This window comes from Euleptes europaea, chromosome 1, assembly GCF_029931775.1.
Source record: "Euleptes europaea isolate rEulEur1 chromosome 1, rEulEur1.hap1, whole genome shotgun sequence".
Classification (NCBI taxonomy): domain Eukaryota; kingdom Metazoa; phylum Chordata; class Lepidosauria; order Squamata; family Sphaerodactylidae; genus Euleptes; species Euleptes europaea.
The window spans coordinates 17,462,952-17,485,191 of NC_079312.1; the positions used below are offsets into that span (position 1 = coordinate 17,462,952).

The 22,240-nt window shown below is 47.4% G+C and overlaps 1 protein-coding gene across 1 annotated transcript in view; it reads left to right on the forward strand.

Moving 5' to 3' along the window:
* Positions 1–16,822, forward strand: part of LOC130474020 (complement C4-like) — a 77,194-nt gene extending 60,372 nt beyond the window's left edge. Inside the window, exons 32-42 of the mRNA XM_056845700.1 lie at positions 993–1,052; positions 1,687–1,780; positions 2,612–2,795; positions 5,976–6,066; positions 7,413–7,487; positions 8,212–8,317; positions 11,129–11,218; positions 12,624–12,716; positions 14,326–14,409; positions 15,268–15,400; positions 16,681–16,822. Of these exons, the coding sequence (XP_056701678.1) occupies positions 993–1,052; positions 1,687–1,780; positions 2,612–2,795; positions 5,976–6,066; positions 7,413–7,487; positions 8,212–8,317; positions 11,129–11,218; positions 12,624–12,716; positions 14,326–14,409; positions 15,268–15,400; positions 16,681–16,822 (1,152 nt within the window). The remainder of the gene's footprint in view (positions 1–992; positions 1,053–1,686; positions 1,781–2,611; positions 2,796–5,975; positions 6,067–7,412; positions 7,488–8,211; positions 8,318–11,128; positions 11,219–12,623; positions 12,717–14,325; positions 14,410–15,267; positions 15,401–16,680) is intronic.
* The last annotated feature ends 5,418 nt before the right edge of the window (positions 16,823–22,240 follow it).

The following is a 22,240-nucleotide window of genomic DNA, read 5'->3' on the forward strand; positions in this document are numbered from 1 at the left end:
ACAATAACACTCTTACAGTATTTTCTTTTATTTAACAATCTGTGATCATTGACACCTTGGGACTGGGGGTGGCGGCTGCCTTGGCCGGCAAGCCTCCAGCAGGCTCACTAGTGGTTTGGAGCGGTGGACTCTGATCTGGAGAACCAGGTTTGATTCCCCACTCCTCCACATGAGCAGCGGAGGCTAATCTGGTGAACTGGGTTGGTTTCCCCACTCTTCCACATGAAGCCAGGTGGGTGACCTTGGGCTAGTCACAGCTCTCTTAGTGTTCTCTCTGCCCCACCTACCTCACAGGGTGCCTGTTGTGGGGAGGGGAAAGGGAAGGTGATTGTAAGCTGGTTTGAGTCTTCCTTAAGTGGTAGAGAAAGTCGGCATATGAAAAACAGCTCTTGTTCTTCTTCTTCACACAGTGAAGATCCTTGTGCTGTGGTGACAGTTGCTGCCAAAGCAACATTTTTAAAGATCTGCACAGCCAATCTGCTCTCTGATGGCTAGTCAGAAGCCCTTCTAGACAAAAGCCCCATCTGACCCCACCCACTTTCTAAAACACTTAGTGGGCACCAGGAAAGGTGTTGGTGGGCACAATGGCAGCCAGAGGACCCCCTGCACTAGAATCTGGCATTTGCATGGCAGTCTTGGATAAGAACAAACTATATACCATCCTGATATAAGAGTTGGATTGCTTTTAGAAATAATTGTATAAATAATCTTGGTGGTACCTTTTTGGGGGTTCCCAGTAGTGCAATACCAAAGCACTCCAGAATTACACACAAGGGGTGGGGGTGGGGGGAAACACCTCTTGATATTTATTTAGATATTTAATATATTTATATGCCCACCTTTCTCCAACATAGGACCCAAGGTGGGCATTATTTCTTTGCCTCCCAAATCATCCAGTGTCTTCCATTCAGGCCTCCAAATCGATTGTAAAATGATGTTACGGCGAGCTCTTGGTTTGGTCATTCACTCTCTTCCTGTTCTCTTTTCTTCAGTTTACCTCAGGGAGTGACATCCATGTAAAGGTGGAAGGGAAAGGGAAAGGAACTTTGACTGTGAGTATCTTCATATCGCCCTATTTTTGCCCTTGTAAGCTTAGGGTGGCATACACAAGATCTCCCTCCCTGAGTATCCTTGCAACAGCTTAAGCTGTTGAGAGCCAGCAAGGCATAGTGGTTAAGAGCGGTGGATTCTAGTCTGGAGAACCGGATTTGATTCTTCACCCCTCCACATGAGCAGCGGACTCTAATTTGGAGAACCAAGTTTTATTCCCCACTTCTCCAAATGAAGCCTGCTGGGTGATCTTGGGCTAGTCACAGCTCTCTCAGCATCACCTACCTTACAAGGTGTCTGTTGTGATGGGGGGGAAGGGAAGATGATGGTAAGCTGCTTTGAGACTCCTTTCAGTAGAGGAAAGCAAGGTATAAAAACTAACTCCTCCTCTTCTTCTTCTTCTTCTTCTTCTTTTCTTCTTCTTCTTTTCTTCTTCTTTTCTTCCTTCTGCATACCAGAAGACCCCCTCCCATCCCTAAGTGGGCTCAAACAATTTAGGAAGAGAGAGGGAGGGGACTGAAGCCAGGTCTCCTGGGTTCTGAGACCGTTTGCAGCTTATTAGTTCTCCCGATGGGGTGGTTCTTAGGTGGTTCAGGGAATCACGTTTTTTTTATTTCCTTTTTCTGATCCCTGCAGGTCCTGAAGCAATTCCACGTCTTTGCAGTACAGAACACTTCCTGCCAGACCCTTGGCTTAGAGGTGAAGCTGACTGGTGCAGTTCGATATCAGCGTAAGTCAACGCTAGGGTTGCCAACGACTAGGTGGTGGCTGGAGATCTCCCGCTATTACAATTTATTTGTAATATCTCTCCAGCCAACAGAAATAGTTCCCCTGAAGAAAATGGCCGCTTTGGCAATTGGACTCTATGGCATTGAAGTCCCTTCCCTCCCCAAACCCCACCCTCCTCAGGCTCCGCCCCCAAAACCTCCAGATATTTCCCAAACCGTAGCTGGCAACCCTAGTCAATGCTTATTTTTTATTTATTTATACCATCATTTAAAACTTGTTCCCCCCTTAGGGTTACCAGGTCCCTCTTCACCACCGGTGGGAGGTTTTGGGGGCAGAGCTTGAAGAGGGTGGGGTTTGGGGAGGGACTTCAATGCCATAGAGTCCAATTGCCAAAGCAGCCACTTTCTCCAGGAAAACGGATCTCTATTGGCTGGAGATCAGTTGTAATAGCGGGAGCGCTCCAGCTGATACCTGGAGGTTGGCATCCCTATCCCCCCTCCCCATAAAGGTGGATCAAGGTGGCTGAATGCACAAATTTGGGTCAGCATTGGCAAGGGAGAATCAATGGGGCAGGTTATCCACCATCACCTGCCTCCTGAGTCTTCCCTTGAGAGGGCCCATGCATTTGTTGTGAGGGAAACATGAGTCCAATTGCCAAAGCAGCCATTTTCTCCGGGTGAACTGATCTCTATCGGCTGGAGATCAGTTGTAATAGCTGGTGGTTGGCAACCCTAACTTGGGGTGAAAACCCAGATGGAAGACCCCAGTGTTACCCTTCCTCTGTTTTGCTCCCAGAGTCCTTGTCATTGTCTCTTCTCTTTTCTCACAACAGCGGACGCGTATGAGGATTACTATGAATATGAAGATTACGGCACGGACGACTCTGGGCCAGCACCGCAGCCGGCTGACCAGCCGCTCTCACCCATCCAGATGTTTGATGCACGGCGACGTCACAGGAGAGAAGCCAAAGAACCGGGACAGTCGCAACAGAAAGTCATTTACGACGTCTGTTTCTGGTGAGCTAGAGCAGCAGCATGGTGTAGTGGTTAAGAGCGGCTGACTCTAATCTGGAAAACCGGTTTGATTCCCTGCTCTGTTGTGACCCAGTTATCTATAGAGGTCCAATGAAGACAATAGGGAGGAGGTTGGATGAACTACAGCTCTTTTATTTGGCCAAAGCACAGATCTAGGTGAACAGATCCCAAAACAGAGTTGGGAGGCTGTCACACCTGAGCAGAGGAGAAACAGTTCTCTTTATACCTTAAAGGCGGTTGCATTTCAGTAAAAGATACATTCAACCATACAAGTCTTCAGTAGCATCATTGAGATCAAAGATACAAAGTCAGCACTTTCTCTTATGCACAGGCATCTTAACTAGCCATTTGCGTTCTCATAGTAGAGGAACAAAGCAATCTATAGAGGCCAGAGAGTTCCTTGTGTGCTGGAACGGGGGCAGGGAAGCCTCTGTCCTTGGGTAGAGACAGTCTAATTGGGCTGTGTGTGTGTGTGTGTGTCTGTGATGCTTCTGCTTCCAGACAATGGAATGTATGTGTATGCGTGTTTGTCAGGACATAACAGCTCCTCCCCATGAAGCCTGCTGGGTGTCCTTGAGCCAGTCACAGTTCTCTCAGAACTCTCTCAGAACTCTCTCAGCCCACATGGAGGCAAGCGATGGCAAACCACCTCCGAACGTCTCTTGCCTCAAAACCCTAAGGGGTCGCCATAAGTCAGCTGTGACTTGACGGCACACACAGGACGTTTATGCATGGCTGTTTCCTCACAGTCACCCTACCGACTACTTTGTCTCAACCCCTTGGTTCTGGTTGATTCTGGGGGTTTGGTTTGATTATGCGTGCATTTTCCTTTTTTTTTTTTAAAGCATTTTATTAAATTTATTGTTAACAAAATTACAATAAACAAAATAAAGAAAAAGGAAAAAAAACAGACGAAAAGATACTTCCGTTTTCGTTTGTATCGAATATGAATCTAATTAAAAAATTAAAGCCTGTTCTCTAGCTACATATACAAAATTATTTTTTAAATTATTCTTACAACTAAAAAATCAAACTTTTCTCTATCATACCTACATTTTTATTCTTCTAATCTTCAAACCCACAAATCTTCAATTTGTTCTTTTCTGTATTACGCAAAAAGTCCATAAATGGTTTCCAATTCTCTACAAACTTAAGAACATAATAACATAAGAAAGGCCCTGCTGGATCAGACCAAGGCCCATCAAATCCAGCAGTCTGTTCACACAGTAGCCAACCAGGTGCCTCTAGGAAGCCACTAACAAGACGAGTGCAGCACCAGCATCCTGCCTGTGTTCCACCACACCCAAAATAATAGGCATGTTCCTCTGATACTAGAGAGAATAGGTATGCAGCATGACTAATATCCATTCTAACTAACAGCCATGAATACCCCTCTCCTCCATGAATATGTCCACTCCCCTCTTAATGCCCTCCAAGCTGGCAGCCATCACCACATCCTGGGGCAGGGAGCTCCACAATTTAACTATGCGTTGTATGAAGAAATACTTCCTTTTATCTGTTTTGAATCTCTCACCCTCCAGCTTTAGCAGATGACCCCGTGTTCTAGTATTATGGGAGAGGGAGAAAAACTTCTCCCTGTCCACTCTCTCCAAACCATGCATAATTTTATAGACCTCTATCATGTCTCCCCTCAGCCGCCTTCTTAACTTAAATAAGTTATTTTCTCTAATCAAAGCAGTCAGTTTGGCCGTTTCCGCTAATTCCATCATCTTGACAAGCCATTCTTCTATTGTAGGTATGTACGGATGTTTCCATTTTTGCGCATATAATACTCTTGCTGCTGAGATCATATATAATAGCAAACACCCATATTTTTTTCCTACTGACTAAACATAAAACCCCAAAAATACATTTCTGGTTTCATTTGTATATTAACCTTCAAAATACCTCTGCCTGAGACCCTGGAGAGCCGCTGCCGGTCTGAGTAGACAATACTGACTTCAATGGACCAAGGGTCTGATTCTGTATAAGGCAGCTTCGTATGTTCATGTGTTCAATGTGGAGGTCCTCTTTAATCACCATGGCTAGCAACCACTGGCAGACCTCTCCTCCATGAATCTGTCTAACCCCCTTTGAAAGCCGGCTATACTTGTGCTGGGTCTCCCAGGCAGCTTGATCTTTGTTATCTAAATTCTAATACTACCATAATGTGCTTGAGTAGACTGTATCCCTGCAGTTTCGCATTGAAACTGGATGATGCCCAATAGACAGGGACCCTTTCCCATTATTGCACCATCTTTGTGTGCCAAGCCTTTTAAAAAAAAAATATTTATCTACATTAATTATATCTCACCTTTTTCCCCAATGGGGACCCAAAGCAGCTTACATCATTTTTCTCAGTTTTATCCTCACAACAAACCTGTGAGGTAGGTTAGGCTAAGTGTGTGTGACTTGCCCATGGTCCACCAGCATGCTTCCCGGGCAGAGTGGGGATTTGAACCTGGGTCCCCCAGATCCTAGTCCAACACATTAACTACCATACTATCTTGTATCACTCCATCGCCTTCTGTTCTTGCAGGAGGACATGTAAACCTGCCCTAACATCAGCTAAAAGCTGATGGAATTGCATTGCTTGGGGAAACTGCAATTTTCTGGCTGGGTTTATAATATTATTTATGTTAATTTTTTTTAGCTTCTCTGGCTTGACGGGCTGGCCTTGTTCTTGGTCTGTTCAAAGGACTCATACCTTTTATTCATGATGTGCTGTGGTTTTAAACTGAACCATTTAGCCACTTGTGAAACAGGATGCAGTTTTAAAAACAAAGACACTAAAATCAGGGGTGTCGAACTCATTTGTTATGAGGGCCAGATATGACATAAATGTCACTTGGTTGGGCGGGGCCATGTGAACCATAAAATTTAATGCCAGGTACTGGAGATAAAATCTTTATAGAAGACACAGGCAAAGCCAATATTTTTTACTTAAAGTACAAACTTGCTTAAAACAATAACACTCTTACAGTATTTTATTTATCAGACTTAGATCATTGACACCTCAGGTCTGGGGGGAAGGTGGCTGTCTCAGCTGGCTTGCGGGCCGGATAAGAGTGCTCAAGGGGCCAGATCCGCCCCCTCGGTCCTTACGTTTGGCACCCAGGCACTAAACCTTTGTCCTCACCTCCCACTTCCTTCCTTCTCCAGGAGGCAACCAGGGGCGCATGTCACAGGCATGGTCATTGCTGACATCACGATGCTTAGTGGCTTCGAGCCAGACAAGGATGACCTCGACAAGGTGAGGACTGGGGAGACGGGGTGGTGGCAGCGGCAGCTGTCTGCGCTTCAGTTTTCTAAAATAATGCGCTGAGGTTCCAGCCCGCCTAGAAATACCTTCTGCTCTAGAAGCCCCCTTCCCCATTACCTCAGATGTTTGAGTGGGAAGAGTATGCCACCTGGTAAGATAGTTTCAGAGGGTAGCCGTGTTGGTCTGTAATAGAACAGCTAGATTCGAGTCCCATGGAGCGTTATGGTTGCCAACCTCCAGATAGTAGCAGGAGATCTCCTGCTATTTCAACTGATCTCCAGCCGATAGAGATCAGTTCACTTCCTTGGTGGTCTCCCATCCAAATACTAACCAGGGCTGACCCTGCACTTAACCTCTGAGATCTGTTGAGATCAGGCTCACCAGGTAAGGACAGAAAATAGAGAAAACTTTTTTCTCCCTCTCACATAATAATAGAACTCAGGGAGATCCATTGAAGTTTATGGGCAATAGATTCAGGATGGACAAAAGGCTGACTGTAAATGAAAGAAAGAAAGAAATCGTGGTGGAAAGTGCCCGTCAAGTTGCCCATAAGGGACTTATGGCAACCCCCTAGGGTGTTCAAGGCAAGAGATGAACTTAGGTGGTTTGTTACTGCCTGCCTCTGCCTAGTTACCCTGGACTTCCTTGGTGGTCTCCCATCCAAGTACTAACCAGGGCCGACCCTGCTAAGCTTCCAAAATCAGGTCAGGATGGTCACCTTCTATTAGGACGAAGCAAATGATAGATAACAAGCTTTCGAATTAAACATTTCTTTCCCCGCCCCTGCTGTGATGCAAAATATCCCATTCTGAAGTTTCATTACGTGTGACTACAGTGTAATGTGTATTTCCCCCTCTATATTCAGCTGGGAAGGCAGATTTAAACCCCTTCACTGCTTTATTGACACCCAAGTATTATTTATTTATTTGTTTGTTTAGTGAATTTCTACTCCACCCTCCCTGGTCAATTCTTAATGGATCAGGATATTTGTCTGCTACAGCATCATTTTGGAATGGATGAAAACCATGGAGCCAGCGTGGTATAGTGGTTAAGAGCGGTGGTCTCCGATCTGGAGAACTGGGTTTGATGCCCCACTCCTCCACATAAGCGGCGGAGGCTAATCTGTTGAACTGGATTTGTTTCCCCACTCCTCCACATGAAGCCAGCTGGGTGACCTTGGGCTAGTCACACTCTCTCAGCCCCACCTACCTCACAGGGTGTCTGTTGTGGGGAGGGGAAGGTGATTGTAAGCCGGTTTGAGTCTTCCTTAAGTGGTAGAGAAAGCCGGCATATAAAAACCAACTCTTCTTCTTCTTCTTCTTCTTCTGCCTCCTCAGCTGCGGGATCTCTCCGATCAGTATATCAGCCATTGGGAGATGCAAGGGCGACGGCTACTGCTCTATTTCATCTCGGTGAGAGAAGCTTGCGGAGAAGAATCAAGTAATGAGAGAAGCAACCGGCAAAGGACAGCCGTTCCCATCTAGTGACGGCCCTTTAGGACACAGTGGAGGCTTGTGGTTTCCAAACTCTGCTCCAGCTGGAGGGGGCTCCTTGAGAATTTATTGGCAAGGCTCTTCAGTGAGAGAGTTCCCAGTGATAGACTAAAAACAGAATTCCAGTGGGTCCCTTGGAATTCTGACCCGGGGTGGTGGGCACCGCCACAAAATGGCTGCCGCAGGAGGCGGAGCCAACCACGGAATGTCAGGGAGCTAAGATGCGCATGGGGGACTGGCCATAGTAATTCTGATGTGAGGGAGATAGATTGTGTATATGGTTCAGTGGAGTGTGCTGTTACTTAAATGCTCCAGGATTGAGCCATAGTATAAAAATTGTTAGATGATTTGTAGATATTCCTGATTTTCTAGCCTGTCCCTACTTTCCCTTGGTGAAGAAAAAGTCTCCATCTTCTTTCCTCTGTTGCCACTGATCTCTGTTTCCCCCTTCAGCCTCCATCCACACATCCAAGTGGGGACATAACTCTGGGCAGAACATATGTTTTTGTATGCAGCAGGGCCTAGGTTCAGCCCCGAACAACTCTCACAAAAACTGTCCCAGAGTTGGCAAAGAGGCTCGGCCTGGACTCTCCACAGCCTGCCGGATTATACCAGTGATACAAAGCAATCTTTTTATATATAGGTGCCCGCATCAGGACGTGAATGTGTCTCATTTGGAGCCAAACAGGCGGTACCTGTGGGAAAACTCCAGCCAGCAAGCGCCACAGTGTATGACTTTTATGAACCAGGTAAGCAAAAGGTCACAGACAAAGCATCAATCCCTAATGTAAGAACATAAGAAAGGCCATGCCGGATCAGACCAAGGCCCATCAAGTCCAGCAGTCTGTTCACACAGTGGCCAACCAGGTGCCTCTAGGAAGCCCCCAAACAAGACAACTGCAGCAGCATTGTTCTGCCTGTGCTCCACAGCACCTAAGATAATAGGCATGCTCCTCTGATACTGGAAAGAATAGGTACGCATCATGACTAATATCCATTTTTACCAGTAGCCATTAATTTTAGCCTCACAACAACCCTGTAAAGTAGGCCATACCGACTGGCCCAGGCCAGCACGTTCCATGGCATATTGAGGCTTTGAAGCTGGGTCTTCCAGGTAACCGGCCCACCCCTCACCCCCTCCTTCACCCTCAGCCCCCTTCCCAAATCCTAACTAGGAGCCTCTCCAGCTACTCCCCTTTCTTTAGCCCGAGAAACCTCAAAGTCCCATCCCTACTCCAACCCCTCCCTCAGACGGACGCCACTCCGGCTCAATGAACATCCCGCTCAGTATAAACAACCCTGCCTCGGAGCACCCGCAAGTGTGTTGCTGGGAGCCCTGCCTTTTCTCATAGAGATTTGAGTCCAGTAGCACCTCAGAGAGACCAATCGGTTTTTCGGGGTGCAAGCTATTGAGAGTCAAAGCTCCCTTTGTCAGACGCAAGCTTTCCTGGTATCTGACAAAGGCAGCTTTGACTTTCGAAAGCTCATATTCCCCAAAATCTTGTTGATCTCTAAGGTGTTACTGAAGTGCCTGGTTGTCTTATAGAGTCCAGTGATGGACAACAAGGAGGAGGTTAAGTTAAAAGCAACAGTTCTTTATTTGGCTAAACACAGAGCTGGGGTGAGTTAACCACAGATAAGGCACAGGGTTACTCACCAAGGAACAAAGGAAGCTCAGCATCATTTATGCATTAGAATGGGGCAGGCCCATAGCTGCTTACAAGCAGATTGATACGCAAAAGCACCAATACACGTTAGGTGTCTACTCCACGTTAATTAGCATAGCCTATAGATATTGCCCGAAGGCGTCACTGAGAGAGTGCTTGATCTTGTGAGCTAGGAAACAGAAACTGCATTCCTAAGGTTGGAGGTAATTCAAAGACAGCTTTCTCTCTACTGGTGAGAGGCAGTACCAGGCAAGCAAGTATAATCTGTTGGCATCTTATAGTTGTGGATGCCAACGTTCCCAAACATATCTATGTGTATATATGTGTGCATATAGTATAGTTATATACTAGCCCTTATATATTTGGGCTCTACATTACTGGACTGGAATCTAGCTGTCCTACTGCACACCAACATGGCTGCTTACTTTTATGCCCTCAGATAGCCCGCGCTTCCCCCCCCCCCCGTGCTCTAATTGGGGGGTTCAAACTGCGATCCAATAGGACTATCAGTTCTGGGTTTCTACTGTTCCCACTTAACTCTCTAGGTTTATTGCATACATTACAGCTTCCCTCTGAAACTATTTTGGTGATGCATGTAAATTTCCCCAGTGAAGCAAATAACAGTCCCTCAGGGCTCTTTCAGGTCAGGAAAACGGCACTGGGGGGGGGGATTAAGCCCCCTCTCCCCATGTTCTGTGGTCCTGATTTAAATTAGGGCCCTGGGAGCCTGGGAATTAAGTTTCCACACAGAATTTCCAGGGCACGTTTGACAGGACTTGGGGCGAGAGGACCCAGGGTAGATACATAAACGATGTTAAGTGTATGTAAACGGGGATCAGGCCTCAGGGGCATTTTGTGGCAAGAAAACTGGTGAACTTCTGCTTGATTATAAGCCACCTTGTGCTTGTGGGAGTAACTCAAGTAAGCAAACATTATTCCTCTCGTATTGTACACTACACTTATCTGCTCCCCAAGCATTACCCCTCTGCCCTCAAGTTGATTTCAATGCACATTGTACCTCTGCATCCTGAGTGCTGCCGTCCCTCCTGACTGGTATATAAGGACTCGGAGATCTCCATTCCGACTCATATCTGACGAAGGGGGCTCTGACTTGCAAAAGATTATTAAACCCTAGAAATCTTGAAGGGGCTACTGGAGGGAGGGAAGGCAGCATGGTATACCCTGATCTCGTCAGATCTCGGAAGCTAAGCAGGGTCAGCCCTGGTTAGTAGAATCATAGAGTTGGAAGGGGCCATACAGGCCATCTAGTCCAACGCCCTGCTCAATGCTGGATCAGCCTAGAGCATCCCTGGCAAGTGTTTGTCCAACCTCTGCTTAAAGACTGCCAGTGAGGCGGAGCTCACCACCTCCCTAGGTAGCTGATTCCACTGTCAAACAACTCTTACTGTAAAAAAAAACTTCCTAATATCCAGCCAGTATCTCTCTGCCCACAATTCAAACTCATTATTGTGAGTCCTATCCTCTGCTGCCAGCAGGAACAGCTCTCAGCCCTTAAGTGACAGCCCTTCAAATACTTAAAAGAGAGCAATCATGTCCCCCCTCAACCTCCTCCAGACTGAATGTTCCCAACTCCCTCAGCCTTTCCTCATAGGGCTTGGTCTCCAGGCCCCTGATCATCCTTGTTGCTCTCCTCTTTACCCACTCCATTCTGGCCATGTCCTTTTTGAATCTGGACACCATGGAGGAATACCAGGGTTGCTATGCAGAGGAAGGCACTGGCAAACCACTTCTGTTAGTCTCTTACCTTGAAAACTCCATAAGGGGTCACCGTAAGTTGGCTACGACTTGACGGCACTTTACACACCCACACAAAGGGCTACTGGACTCGAATCTAGCTGTGACACCTATCCTTGTTTTTCTCTCCCACTAAAGCAAAGAGCTGCAGTACTTTCTACGGAGCGCCCAACAAGCCCCAGTTTGTGTCGGCATTGTGCTCAGAAGATGTCTGCCAGTGTGCTGAAGGTAAGGTTGCCTTCCTGCCTGGCCTGAGTGCTACAGCAAACCTTAGGTGTTGGCAGTACTTGGATAAAGACTTCCAATGGGCTGGCCGGGCAAGAGACCTGCCCTTCCTACAGTCAGGATATACAGCTCAATTGGTCAGCAAGGGTCTGTTGAATCGGGAAGGGTGAATCAGGTAGCATAACTGCAACACACCTGGGCACGGGCTCATTGCCTGAGTTATGTGACTCCCATTGCTGTTGCCATGAGCCCTCTGAAGTTGGGAAGAGCCAGGGAATGGCGGAAATACCTGCTGTCAGTAGGGAAATCCCAGATGCTACCCAGCCTCGCAGTGCGCGTAATTTAATGTAATATTGTAGCTCCTCCCACACATCGGAATCCACAGCTAGGGGGGAATATGTTTTTAAGGGCCAGTCTGAAAGCAGGAAAAGAGGCAGCAGGGAAAGCGGAAGACCCAACAAGAGATGGGTTGACTCTATAGAGGAAGCCACAGCCCTCACTTTGCAAGACCTGAGCAAGGCTGTTAAAGATAGGACGTTTTGGAGGACATTGGTTCATAGGGTCACCATGAGCCTGAAGCAACTTGACAGCACTTAACACACACACACACTGAGAGGAAAGCTGAGTCTCTGCACAGCGGAATTCTATAGTCTGGCTGCTTGAGGAATAAGGTCGCGCTGAAGCTTGTTACTTAGAAGAGAAACAGCAGTTCTTTGTTGTGAGAGACCTCTGTACCAGGAAAGGCAGAGTAAAGGCTTCTAGCTATCTATCTAAGCTAGGATGGAGATTGTAGAAAGCACGTCGAGCCCTCATGGTGGACAGACAAAGACGGAGAGAGAAGGGAAGTGACCAGAAGGAAGGAACGCCCTGAGGGTAACAAAGAGACAGCAGCAGGAGTGGACAAAAGAAGGAACAGGGAGCATCCTCTCTACCCCTATACTAACCCTCTACTGCTGCCAACTGAAGTGTGTGCTATCCATTCAGCGACTGCACAACCCATTCCTCCCGACACCATCTATATTTTTGTGTACTTGGCAGTGAAGCAGGTACTGCCCAACAGGGGCCCACTGTTGGAGGCAAGAACCACTGTTTTCAAGCTAGTATGGCTAGCAGCAGTTTTCCCCCAAACAGGAGCATTTGCCGGGATAGCGTCATTTGAGCGGATCAGTGACAGAGATGCCTTCAGGAAAACCACCGTGCCTGAAAAGGCTCCTTGAGAACCAGGGAATGGCAGGTCCCTCTCCCACCCCCATTTCGATCTCATGACCAACCGAGGCATTCCGGCTCCCAGAATCCCCTGCTCCCCCAAAGAAGGCTGTTGTTTCTCCACAACCACTTTGTGCTAATGGCGCTGGAGTCTTCGGGGGAATTCTGGACTCATCCCTTTCTCGATCACCCCTCCACACAGGTGCCTGCCCACGTTTGAAGCGAACCCTTGAACAGGATATTACAAAAGCTTCTCGCATGGAGTTTGCCTGTTACAGCCCCCGTGTGCACTACGGTAAGAGATTAAAGACCCCCATCCACCCTCTGGTCACTATCTTTTTTTGTTTTGGGCTCCTGTCTTCCTGCTTCCCTTCCCCAGCCCACCCCAGCCCACTACGTGGTGTAGTGGTTAAGAGCAGTGGTTCAGGGTGGTGGTCTCTGATCTGGAGATTCAGGTTTGATTCCCCACTCCTCCACATGGGCGGTGGAGGCTAATCTGGTGAACTGGGTTGATTTCCCCACTCCTACACATGAAGCCAGCTGGGTGACCTTGGGCTAGTCACAGCACTCTTAGCCCCACCTACCTCACAGGGTGTCTGTTGTGGGGAGGGGAGGGGAAGGTGATTGTAAGCCGGTTTGAGTGCTCCTTATGTGGTGGAGAAAGTTGGCATATAAAAACCAGCTCTTCTTCTCCTTAAGAGTATTTCTTTCCACACATAGACAGAGTGCAGTTCCTGTCGTTGGCCCACTCTGTAAGGTGCCCGTTTTCAACTCTGCAATTGCTGTTGTCCTGCTGTTATTGTGGCTGTGAAGCCTGGAATGAACCACCAGGCCTGAGTGGTTTGGTACCTCTTGGCTAGATTATTTTTGTTTGTAAGATTTATCACCAGGAATTCCGCACCTAGCTGCCTCGGACAGGTCTTTGGAGAGGTGGCATTAAGGTTGCCAACCTCTCGGTGGTGGCTGGCAGTGAAGCAGGTACAACTGATTACAGCGGATTTCCAGACAACAGAGATCAGTTCACCTGGAGAAAATGGCCGCTTTGGAGGTGGACTCTATGACATGATACCCCATTGAGGTCCCTCCCCAAACCCCACCCTCCTCAGGCTCCATCCCCAAAATCTCCAGGTATTTCCCGACCCAGAGCTGGCTACCCTACTGGCAACCCTTCCCATCTCCCATGAGTGGCCATGGGGGACCTGGCAACCCTAAACCGGACTATGGGGCTGAGGCAGTGCTGGTGGTGCTAGTAGATGACCTCCTTCTAAGTGTGGACAAAGGTGATGCCTCTCTGCTATGTGAACAGGCAGTTGCTGGTTTTACCTGTGTACAGAGTGACACCTTCAGAAGGCTTTGCTCTGATGAGGTCATTGCTCCTGCAAAATTGGTTTGGAAAAAACTCAAAGCATATTTTCTTCTGAATATAATTTATTGGTTCAAACTGACTTTCTACTGATTAGTTGATAGGGACAATTGCTGCGATTGTAAAGAGAGGCTTTAATAGTCCTTGTAATACTTCCTTGTTTCTTTCTTATGTAAACTGCCCCATTTGTTTGGCCCCTGCTGTTTGTAACATTTTGGGCCTTTTGTTAAATGTAGCTTATGAGGAACCAGTATTAAAAAAAAATTAAAAAGAAAAGCTGGAGCAAGATGGGCCATACCGTATGTAAGGGAGGGGGAAAAACCTATGCCATTAAAAAGCCAAGATGGAGTAAAAACCTGGTGTGGAAAAGTCCTCGGTGAGAAAGGTAGACTATAAAGTTAACAAGTAATACATTATCTGAATAAAATTTTTAAAGCACACAGAACAATGGACATTTTAGAATAAATCTTGTTTAATCCGTTCCTAACTTTAGCTGCTCCAGCTGCCTCTCTCACACTCTCTGTGTCTCTCTCACCTGCAGGGCTGCAAGTTCGAGTGGAGAAAGAGATCAATGCAGGTGCCTTCCGCATCTACGAAGCAAAGATCATGGAGCCCTTGCAGTACAGTGAGTGAGACCTGTGGGGGGTGTTACAGCCAAAGCAGGGGGGAGGAAATCCAGCGCTTAGCTCCACCCCATTCTGTGTTGACTACACACCAAGTGTCCACGTGGCGACCACCCCAGAATCCCTTTTGATCTAGATTGAAGGAAGAAAAGCCCTGGGAGGTCCATGAGTCGTGGTCACAACAAGCATGGGGTTGTGTGGAAGCGCCTCTTCAATTTGGGGGTTTCCGGCTATCCATATGTGGGAAAACTCCTCCATGGGGAAGCGGCATAGGACATAAGAACTTAAGAAAAGCCATGCTGACAAGGTCCATCAAGTCCAGCAGTCTGTTCACCCAGTGGCCAACCAGGTGCCTCTAGGAAGGCCACAAACAAGACGACTGCAGCAGCATTATCCTACCCGTGTTCTGCAGCGCCTAATATAATAGGCGCACTCCTCTGATGCTGGAGAGAATAGATATGCATCATGACTAGTCGCCATGAATAGCCCTATCCTCCATGAACATGTCCACTCCCCAGTTAAAGCCTTCCAAGTTGGCAGCCATCACCACATCCTGGGGCAGGGAATTCCACAATTTAACTGTTGCGTAGTGTGAAGACATACTTAAGGACAGTCAAAAACTTTTGGTACCAAGCAGAAAAGCTATACTGGGGTGATGGGACCATGACTCGGATAAGGGAAGTCACCCTCCGCCCCATATCTATGGCTCAAGCCATCTATGCCTGACAAAGCAGATCTGGGAGGAGTCCTGACAGGGTGAAATGCGCCTGCCTCAATACCAAGAAAGATGCAGGGTAACACATGTGCGTACAGATACATATAGCCACACACATACACTTCGATGTTCTCTTCCTGTACAGCTGCTGACATGGGGGGCTACATTAACCAGACTCGGCGTTTTGTGGTCCGTGCTGCATGTCGGACACGCTTGGAAAAAGACAAAGAATATCTTCTGATGGGACGTGATGGCCAAACTCGGGACCCTGAAGGCCGGTAGGTTAGGGAGAAGGAGGGGGAGTTGGATGCACAACGGAGTGGCGAAAAGGCTGAGAGGATAATTTTGAGTTGGTGATCATCGACAGCAGGCTGTGTCAAAGGAAGGACTCGTGCCGCGCAGTTAGTGTTGGGGTGTGTGAGAGAATGAGGAAAGACAGGGTGATCTGATGCACAGAAGGAAAGCGAGGCTTTAATATTTCAACAGAAGAGGAAATTTCCTTGTCTCCCACCTCTCTTCCACAATTTAAAATGCTTCTCTCCAAATTTGTTAATTGTGGAAAATACATAGGTTCGGGTTCCTGAAATGATGTCTCATGGGGGGGGGGGGAGCAGCTGTTAACCCTTGCAGATTCTCCCCTGCACCTACCTCCACCTAGCCATTTCAAATTATTTCCCATTCCCCTCTGGGCTCCTAAATCAGAAGTCAGTCATGAGAGGAGGCTGGGAGGGGCTTTTGCAGGGAACTCAATGTTCCATTGCCTCAGTGGGCATGGTTTTGAGAACACAGTATTGACTTAAACCACACAGTGGTCCTTTATGCATGGGTACTTGGACTCATGTTCATCCCTGGACTGACTCACTTGTTCCTTGGAGTTATGCATGAGTTTTCCGTCCCTCAGAGAGGACCTCGCAGCCAGCCCTTGTAAATCCCGGGTCTCCCCGTTGCTGGTAAATCCTGATTCTTCGATTTCTCCTTAGATGAGCCCAGGTCAAATCCTCCTCTCCATGCATAAGCCAAAGTGCGGGACAGGGGAGCTGGGTGTGTGTGTGTGTGACTTTTTTTACAGTAAGCACTACAGCCAATTACAAAGCAGCATTTCAAGGGACGGGGACTCAAATGCTTCCTGATTTTTCATCTCTCAGCCAGAGTACTTTCTGAGTAGATTTGTCACCCAAAAATGGGTTTTACAACGACGCTTGGGTCCCCCCTTCCATTCCATTCCATTCCTTTAAAAGAGCTCCTTTTTGTGAAATGCTCTTTAACACAGCACTTAGGTTTCTGCGCAGGGGGGAGAGGAACTGGATGTTTTTCTCATAGTAAACACTAAGAAGCATTTTCAAGGGGTGGGGACTCACGCTTCTGGATTTGAGCTGGTGATTGTGCTGGTGCATAGCATTTTTAGCATTCACAACAGAAAAGTGTGGGATGAGTGAGCATCTAGCCCCAGGTAAAACTCCCATGCATAAACGACTGTAGTTTCTACCTTAAGTTGATTTGGGATGGTGGGGAGGGGAGGTGCCCAGCTTCCTAACATCCTGACTCAGTCTCTCTGCAGCCCCCAGTACCTGCTGGATTTGAACTCGTGGGTGGAGCAGCTGCCCTCTCGTGGACAGTGCAGGGCCTCCAATAATCGCAACAGATGCATTGACCTCCAGGTTTTCACAACTGCCTTTGCTGAGGGCGGCTGTCATGTGTAAGCCAAGGAACCGGAGAGGAGTCCCCCACGCAGCAGGCTCCACACCAACCCTTGCCTCTGAATGGAGCCAGAGAGGTTGACTTCATTTCCTACTCATTATATTGTTTTGCCCTTTCCCCACTTTGTGCCTGGAGCATTAGGCCAAAGATTTCCTGCACTGATTTCCTGAGTGTACGAACTGCCTCGTCGGATTAGGCCAAAGAGTTCCTGCTTCCATAGATGACATCAACTGCATTCACAAATTCAAGTAACAACCTGGTCACAGGAAAACCTATTATGATTTCTGGCAATGACACTTGTGTGCCAGTGAACAATTGGGGCCTAATTATGTTTTTTTTTTTTAATGATGTCATATTGGTGTGGTTTGTTTTGAACTAGTTATTGCAATTCACAAAGTATTTGCACTGTTTAATTCAATAAAAATATTATTCCCTAGGGTTTCCCCCCCCCCCAAAACCATTGTGGCTCATAAGGTTTGTCATACCATTGATGATTTTATAGTGATGATGATTTTATAGTGGAAATGCAAAGCACAGTAACTACTTTTGAGGCAGAAACTGCAATAGTGGTTTTTTTTCCCTGCAAGGGAAAAGCAGTTATCGTTCTTCCCACCATCTGCCATGCGGAAGGAGTGGAAGGACGGTGAGATTCACCTCCCCTCCCCCTTACTACACCCCTTCCTAGTGGGAACTGAAAAGTGTTGGTTTTTATAAGCCGACTTTCTCTACCCCTTAAGGAAGAATCAAACTGGCTTACAGTGACTTTCCCTTCCTCCTCCCACAACAGATACCCTGTGAGGTAGGTGGGGCTGAGAAAGCTGTGACTAGCCCAAGGACACCCAGCAGGCTTCATATGGAGGAGGGGGGAAACCAATCCAGTTCACCAGATTAGAGTTTGCTGCTCATGTGGAGGACTGGGTAATCAAATCTTGTTCTCCAGACCATTATCCACCACTCAAAACCACCACTCTTAACCACTACACCACGCTGGTTCTCCCCAGAGGCCAGCTAGGGCTGTGGTTCAATGGCGGCATCCCTACTTTGCATGCAGGAGGTCCCCAGGTTCAATTCCCTGGGAGGGGGAATCTCACCGTCAGTAAAGTGAAAGACCTCCACCCTGGAGATCTGCTGCCAGTCAGAGTAGACAGTACTGATCTAAACAGACAAAGGTTCTGGCTCCGTAGAAGGCAGCTTCATCTGTGGCATTGGAATGATATGATGGAGCCCTTCAGGGTGACGAAGAAGAGCTGGTTTTTATACCCTGGTTTTCTCTACCTTTTAAGAAGTCTCAAAGTGGCTTACAATCGCCTTCCCTTCCTCTCCCCACAACAGACACCCTGTGAGGTAGGCAGGGCTGAGAGAGTTCTGAGAAACTTGTGACTGGCCCAAGGTCACCCAGCTGGTTTCATGTGTAAGAATGCCCCGAGCCTAGCAACCCAGGGGAGGGGCAGGGTATAAGTCTAAAATAAAGCAAATCTGGAATTGGAAGTCAGTCATTGCATCTAGTAACCAGGGAGACTCTCTTTTCTACCTGCTGCCCAATGAGAAGATTCCATTGAGAAGGAATTTGTGTGTGTGATTTCAAAAGGGGGTGTTACCCCCTGTGGTGGAATATCCTGGATGCTCTTCCTGCTGGTCACTAGAATTAAAATTTGGGTTGCCAACCTCCAGCTTCTATTGCAGATCCCTGTATATGCATACAGACCCATCCTGGAGGAGATGGTAGAAGACTCCCATTGGAAAACTTGGAAATCCCACCGCTAAACTTTTTCCTCACCTGAGTGGAAGCTTAGGAAGGTCTCGCATCCGGCCGCTGATTCTTCCTTTAGTTCCAGTTTTAATATTTTGTCCAGACAGCCTGATCAGGAGAAAGAAACTTATTATTGCCAGCTCGAACAAGTACAGAGCAGACTAGAAAAGGCAAAGGCGGCAAAGTTTTTGCCTTTCTGCGGAAGCTCTTCTAGCCGCAGAAGCTCTTCTAGCCTCAGAATATGGACTGGAGGAGCAGGATGCAGCCACCTTGATGAAGCTAAGAAGGTCTGAGTGATCCGGGCCTGGATGGGACTCTCCCCGGCATCTCTGGTTGTATTTGTGGGTTTTGTTCTTGGTCGAGACTTAGTGTGGTGTGGTTTAGAGTGTGCTTAGTTATTCTGTTAGGAGCCCCGTGGCACAGAATGGTAAGCTGCAGTACTGCAAGCTCAGCTCATGACCTGAGTTCAATCCTGACAGAAGTTGGTTTCAGGTAACCGGCTAAAGCCTTCCATCCTTCCGAGGTTGGTAAAATGAGTACCCAGCTTGCTGGGGGTAAAGGGAAGATGACTGGGGAAGGCAGTGGCAAACCACTGGCAAACCACCCCAGTCTAGCTAATAAATGTCGGGAGGTGACGTCACCCCATGGGTCAGGAATGACCCGGTGCTTGCACAGGGGACCTTTACCTTTTAGTTATTCTGTTGGTAAATTTTTGTGCTTTTTTTAAATCACTTTTTATTTTTAATTGCTATTAGGGAAACGCCCCTCAGGAGCTACTAATGTTAACAGTACAGGGTATAAACATTTGAAAGTAAAACGTACATCGCCTTGACATCCAGTAGCTCACTAGCACAGGGCATTACCTCAAACACTTATGGTGAAACCCTATGCACAACTATTCCAGTCCAGGCCAACTGAAATAGGAGTGGATGTGGACTGGCAACAGAGCTGATTTTTATATGCCGACTTTCTCCACCATTTAAGGAAGAATCAAACCGGCTTACAATCACCTTCCCTTCCCCTCCCCACCACAGACCCCCTGTGAGGTAGGTGGGGCTGAGAGAGCTCTAAGAGAGCTGTGACTAGCCCTTAGGGTTACCAGGTCCCTCTTTGCCACCGGCGGGAGGTTTTGGGGGCAAAGCCTGAGGAGGGTGGGCTTTGGGGAGGGATTTCAATGCCATAGAGTCCAATTGCCAAAGCGGCCATTTTCTCCAGGGAAACTGATCTCTATCGGCTGGAGATCAGTTGTAACAGCAGGAGATCTCCAGCTACTACCTGGAGGTTAGTGATTAAAGGAAACCTAGGCAGGCAATAGAATACAGCTGAACCTAATAAACAGCACGTGGGCTCAAAATCTAAATACAATACAATGCAAAGAAGTGATTATTACAAAAACCATTAATACATGACGACCAACTGCCAATGGATTCTAGTTTAGCCTTCTCTCCTGACATGCCTTCCCCCACCCCCAACTGGTCAGTATACAGTTTATTTTGGTGTATGGTAGAGCACTTGATCCTTTGATCTCCCCACTGGCTGTCTGAAGTGGTACAGTCCCAAACCATACTATTTAGGAGAATTAGGGTTGCCAGGTCCCTCTTCTCTACCGCCGGGATATTTCTGGGGAGGAGCCTGAGGAGGGCAGGGTTTGGGGAGGGGCTTCAATGCCATAGAGTCCAATGGCCAAAGCGGTCCATTTTCTCCAGGGGAACGGATCTCTATTGGCTGGAGATCAGTTGTAACAGCAGGAGATCTCCAGCTAGTACCTGGAGGTTGGCAACCCTAGGGAGAATTAGGCTTGCGCATTGCAATAGTCTAAGGGGGGGAGGGGTTTCTCCTGCTTCAGCAGCTCTCCCCCGATTGGCTGGTTTGAACGCTCAGGTCCCGTGGCAGTTGGCTGAGGGTGGCAGTTGGCCAGGCGGGCTGAGGGAGGGAAACCAAAGCAGCCACTGTGGAGACAAATCTCCATCATTCACAAAACGTGTAGCGTCTTTACCGAAGAAGAGAGCTGGGGCTCACGAAAGCTCCTACCCTGCCAGAAATGTTGTTAAGTCTTTAAGGTGCTACTGAACTCTTGGCTCTTTTCTGTTGCTAGTGACAGACGAACATGGCTACCCATTGTGATCTGTCGTTACCACACAGACTCACCTCTGTATTCCACCTCCCCGGAGCTCAAAGTAGCACACATGGAGTTGTCCTGTTTTATCTACGCAACAAGTGAGGCCTTGTAGGCCCGGAGCTTATAATTCACCTCAGTGAGCACCATTGCTATGCTAGGACATGAACCGGGGCTTCACTAGTCCAAATCTGTTGCTTGGCGCACTCCAGGCCTCTCTTTCTTTATTGTGTTCTCCTTTCTTTCCGAATTCCTCATCTTATTCCACACAGGCACCACTTTGTGCACAGTTAGAACTTTTTTTTCTCTTGAAAATCCTAGGCCCAGAATAAAATGTTTAGGAGTCTAGGCAACCAGATGCCTGAAATCCCCCCTAAAAAAAATACTACATATATTGTGATGGGCTGGACTACTCATTCCACACACCCCTCCTTATTCTGAGGCAACCAACTTGGGCTGCACAGTATGCATAACCATTGAAAATCCAAAACCTGACAATAAAGTGATGCATTATTATTATTTTACAACTGGGGGAACGCCACCTGGAGATTCCATATCAAGCACCAAAATGTCTTGGGACAGCCCTGCTGATATAAAAAGGATGCTGGTCCACTTCCTCATGACTGCAACGAAGAAGAAGAGTTGGTTTTTATATGCCGACTTTCTCTACCACTTAAGGAAGAATCAAACCGGCTTGCAATCACCTTCCCTGCCCCTCCCCACAACAGGCACCCTGAGGTAGGTGGGGCTGAGAGCGTGTGACTAGCCCAAGGTCCCCCAGCTGGCTTCATGTGGAGGAGTGGGGAACCGAACCTGGTTCTCCAGATCAGAGTCCACTGCTCCAAACCACCGCTCTTAACCACTACACCACGCTGGCTCTCATACCACACTGGTTCTGTTAGATGATCCTGCAATTCAAAATTGTAGGTTCTGCACCTATCTGACACCTGCTTCTTGCTAGGGGACTACCTTGCTCTTTACCACAGCAGGATGAGGCATTTACCTATGACAGGATCTGAGGTAATCATACCAGTCTGCTCTTTAAAGCTACATGTTGTCCATCTAGCAAGAAAGTTAGTGCCTCTTTAAGGCAGCACTAACATCCATGTACATGTAACAAGAATCATAAATGAAGCCCTAATCTGAGACCCCAAAAGCGGATGGCACCAGCTGTCCCTGGTACGTCCTGGATCAACTCCTGCTTAGCTCATCCCTCACCAGAACAAGAGTTTTGGAAGATTTTGTTCTCCTCAGAACCCAGAGGATCTGGAACCTGCAGACTGACCCCTTCTTCCAGCTTAATCACCACATCAGGAAACTCTGTTGGAGAGGAAATATAGTAATATTCTAGTAACATAGTAAAAATATAGTTATAATAAAAAAATAAAATATTGTAATAGCTTAGGTGAGATGCCTTGGTGCCCCTTAAGAGGGCAGAAAGGGGGCATAAGGTATGTAAAATAAAATAAATAAAAATTTATCTGGGGCATTGTCTTAATATTTTAGCTGAATACATAGGCCTTTTTATCAATGATGCCTGAGACAGTTAAACAA